This window comes from Notamacropus eugenii, chromosome 1, assembly GCF_028372415.1.
Source record: "Notamacropus eugenii isolate mMacEug1 chromosome 1, mMacEug1.pri_v2, whole genome shotgun sequence".
NCBI classification, from domain to species: Eukaryota; Metazoa; Chordata; class Mammalia; order Diprotodontia; family Macropodidae; genus Notamacropus; species Notamacropus eugenii.
In genome coordinates this window covers 316294009-316298497 of record NC_092872.1, presented here as the reverse complement: position 1 = coordinate 316298497, position 4489 = coordinate 316294009, and the positions used below count along the sequence as shown (strand labels likewise).

Below are 4489 nucleotides of genomic sequence, written 5' to 3'. Positions count from 1 at the left end.
CCAAAAGCTTTATCACTTCATGGCTTTTCCTCAGAACTGGAGAGGAGGAGCTCTGGAGAGACAAAAGAAGAGAGTTAAAACCTTTTAGTCCTTTGGGGTTCTCTTGGCACAGATACTGGATTGGTCTGCATTTTTTTTTTGTTGCTATTTTTTGCTATTTTATTCTCTAGCACATTTTACAGATGAGGAAACTGAGGCAAACAGGATTAAGTGACTCACCTAGGGTCACACAGCTAGTAAGCATCTCAGGTCTTCCTGACTCCAGGTTCAGTGCTCTATCCATTATGCCACCTAGCATAATGGTTACTCGGTGTGGTTTCCCAAACAGGACTTGACTTGATGAGGAATCTGGCTTGTTCTAGCTCACAGTGGTAAACCCTCTGTTTAACAAGCCTTATACAGATCTCCCTCTTACCCTAATGAAAGAAATGACTAACATAGGCATCCAAACCAAAATGGCTAGATTATCATGAATTTGAGGTCAGGAGCTGAAACGTGAATTTAGGATTCTAAGGAAAAGTCTAGCAAAGAGACAATGACAAGCTTTTCTTTTGGCTGATTAAGGTTTTCAAGCACCTTACCCTCCTGCCCTTTAAAAAAAAATAATAACAGTTAACCAACTATGGCAGTTAGGTGGCACAATGGATAGAGCACCAGACCTAGAATCCAGCCTCAGACACTTACTAGTTGTGAGACCCTGGGCAAATTACTTACCCCTGTTTGCCTCAGTTTCTTCATCTGTAAAATGAGCTGGAAAAGGAAATGGCAAACCACTTTAGTATTTGTGCCAAGACCTCAAATGGGGTCTGAAAGAATCAGACATGACTGAACAACAAAATTTAATTGTTAGATGTCTCTGGAGATTAGGAGTAGCTAATTGTCCCTAAATCCACCCTAATAGAAATGTATTCCTACTGCAGCTCTAGCTTTCTAGTGACCTTGGCCAAAGGACTTAAAGGCTTTAACTCTCTTCTTTGTCTCTCCAGAGCTCCTTCTCTCCAGGTCTGAGGAAAAGCCATAAAGTGATAAAGCTTTTGGCATTTCTCCCAATACCAAACACAACCCTTAACCATTGCCTACCTCCCAGCTCCCATAGAGTTGTATCTCAAAGCTAGAGTCCCTATCGAGACCACTGAGGTCTTCTACCTTACCTGGTATCTCTTGCTGTTAAAGAAAAAGACTCAGGAAATGCAACATTTTTCACACCTGAACTTTATTGGATTCACATAGACTAGAATTCAAGCTCTTCACGACTCTCAGGCATCCTCCCTCCCCCAAGGGTTTAAGAAGATACCATCATCCTGTGAAGAGCCAACCTAGACCTTGGAGTCCTGACTCATCACCAGCAGGAGCATTGGGGAGTCTAAAAGGAACAGGTGGGCAAGAAAAGAAAGGATATTCAACTAATGGTCCTGATCTTGGGCATCTCCTGAGTTCAGCAGGCCTTGGGAGGGATGCTAGACCCTGGAAAAGGGAACTCTGAGACTGGAGTAGGGAGAGATGGGGATGTATATGGAACAACTCATCTATATGGCAACTTTGAGGAGACGCCTGATGTCTGGTTCAATATTGATGGTGGGGAAAGATCGGCTGTATCGGCGAAAGGGCTCACCCTCAGGCCCCACTAGGAACTTCTCAAAGTTCCAGGAAACATCTGAGCGACGCACAGGACTCCATATGATGAGCTTGGGGTCTGTCATGAGGGAGTATGGGTCATCATCAGGGTAGGGGAGTTTATCCTTCAGGTAGGCAAAGACAGGATGCTCATTCTGCCCATTCACCTCACACTTTTGGACAAGGACAAAGTTAGGTTGGAAGCCACCCCCAGGGCGGACGTACTTGAGACTGTTCAGGATCTCTTCATTCTTACAGTTTTCCTAGGGGGAGGAAAAGAAAGAAGTGGAAATGAAATGAAGAACATATGTCATGTCTATCTTTCATATCCTCTTATACTTGCCATCCATACTCTTTCTCCTCCTTTTCTTCCTCCTTTCTCTCTCTCCCTCTTCCTCCTACCTTTCATATCTACTTTTCTTCTCACCCTTAACTTGGGGTTTTTGCTGCACAGCATACTTCCTCTTGGCTTCCTGCCAAACATCCTATACCTTTCTTGGAATCCTTTACTATTACTATTCCCACAGTCTTTAAACTTTTATAGCTCCTTAATTGTCCCTTCACTGAATGAGGCAATCTTTTAGATTACCTAGCTACTGCCAGGGTATAACTGACCTAGAGTGCTGCTGGAGACATGTTTAGAAGAGGGAGCAGGTGAGGGAAGGGAGAAGAGGCAAAGGAGATTTCAGATCATCCTGTAGGCCAGGAACCACTCCTCAAAAGATCCTGATACTGCCTTCCCCATCTCCCACTACTATTATTGCTCTTTACTTGTAAGTATTAAATATAGCCTCTTCCCTGCCCCACTGCTCAACAGGATTGGGGCTTTCAAGAAATGGGATTTCTAGGCGCTTGCTCTTACCCCTCTTGTCCTAGAACTGAACAGAGGGGAGAAAACATGTAGACAAATCTTACTCAAGCACTTTTCTCAGGTCTCATTCTCCATAAAGTAACAGCAGAACAAAAACAATGAATGAACGAACTCCAAGTGACTCACTTATTTTCCACAAGTGATGGGATGAGTTAAATAGGATGGAATGTACTAAATGTGTGTTGGGTAGAGAGAGAAAGTAAAGGAGGGGAAAGGTGTTTGGGTAAGTAATAATCCTTTCTGATGAACTGTTAGCTCCGTCCCTACCTTTGGAGGACAGCAGTCAGCTGGGATGCATCACCTGTATGGCTAGCTATAGATGTTGTAGCTCAGTGCACCTGTGCCCTCACTGAAAACATTATCCTCATCCTCAGCCAACATTACAAAATACTGAATGAGGCCACAGAAGTTTGAGGAGCAGTCTTCCCATCAAGGCATCTTATTTCTCCTTTTTACCAGTCTGGGAGCCAAGTTACTTCTGTAGCTTAGAGAAAAATCCTTTCTCTCTGCCCTACTGGAACCAATTAGTGCAGTCAGATCAGAACCATATCCCCATCATTTATCCTAAGTGAATTACTACTTGACCGCTTATCTCTTATGTTAATGTCTAGTTAATTGCTACTGGGTCATGGGCTCCTTCCAGCTGTTTACTCTTCAGATTAATGATGGAGTGGGGCTGAAGAAAGAGGAAGCATTTAGCTCTGACCTATTCCTATTGTCGTGGTCAGTCTAGAAATAACAGATGCAGATGTTGGCTACTTGTCTGAACCAACCTCTTTGACCTTCCTCCTTTTACTTGCCTCTCTGTCTTTCCTTTCTTCACACCACTACAGTTGGAATGACTGCTGGGGTCTTGGTTGCTTTCCTAGTGGAATTGTGCATAGAAATGGTATAAACCCTTAAAAGATAGCTAACACACTGAGAGCTGAACTTCTACTAGTGGCACTCTTACAAACAGATAGATATAAATGATATTCAGATGAGCTTGTACAGTATACATCCTCTTCACCCACGTGGCTACTGACAAGCATTAGATATTTATAAATAACACCTGGTTTTTGTTTAGCATTTGATACTTTTTCAACTGAGTTCCCATATTATTATAAAAATCCTTTTATTATTGTTTCCCATTTTATAGATGAAGAAAATGAAACTCAAAGAGGTTGTGACTAATCCAGTGTTACATGGCTAGATAACGGTAAATCCAACCCAAGACTCCAGAAATAGGTCAGTCCAATTTAGTTTTCTTTCCATTATACCATATGCCAAGATGTAATCACTGAGTTGTCAGTTACAGAGGCAGAATGACTGCATAAACTCCCTTTTCACACCCCATGCCTTTTTGGTACACCAACTTAAATACCCAGACACATCAACGTGTTTGAGGGTGTAGAACATGCACATTTATACACAGTCACTAATTCATCTCATTCCTCCCATCCCAAGCTGCCAGACCCCCCTCCCCATTAATTCCCCTGAGAAAGTAAGCAGGAGGCCAGTCCTGCCTCATGAGCATCAGGCATCATGCCAAGTACCCCTTACCTGATGCCCAAACTGATTGCAGGGGAAGCCAAGTATTACAAGGCGCCTCGGGAAGCGACACTGCAACTCGTTGAGCTGGGTGTAGTCCCGGACAGTCGTGCCTCAGAGAGAGGCCACATTCTCAATGAGTACTGCCCGACCCCGGAAAGTGTTGAAATCTATCTTCTCCCCTTCTAGGCTGGTAGCACTGAGGTCGTAGAAAGATTTGGCGATGTGAGCCATGGTGAGAAGGCAGAGTGACTCCTGAGTGGGCGTGGAGCCTATTTAAGGGGCCTGCTGAGGATTGGGAGGGTAGTGAGGGAAAAGAGGAGGAAGAACAGGAAAGGGAGAGTCAGTCAACTTTGAGGTTGACTGTTCCCAGAAGGACTTGGCACAAATAATCTTATACCTGTAGGAGTAATCTGAGTAAGTGCCTGTTATTTATAGCCTCCAAACAAAGCACCTGCCCCACCCTGCCCTGCT

The 4489-nt window shown here is 43.8% G+C and overlaps 1 protein-coding gene across 1 annotated transcript; it reads right to left on the bottom strand.

The window, feature by feature from the left end:
• Positions 1-1196: 1196 nt before the first annotated feature.
• On the bottom strand, positions 1197-4489 carry GPX2 (glutathione peroxidase 2). Its single transcript, XM_072629598.1, has 2 exons — positions 4028-4489; positions 1197-1877 (listed from the first exon to the last, which is right to left on the bottom strand). Exons 1-2 carry the CDS (start codon positions 4247-4249, stop codon positions 1527-1529), a joined length of 573 nt encoding a protein of 190 aa, XP_072485699.1. The 5' UTR covers positions 4250-4489; the 3' UTR covers positions 1197-1526.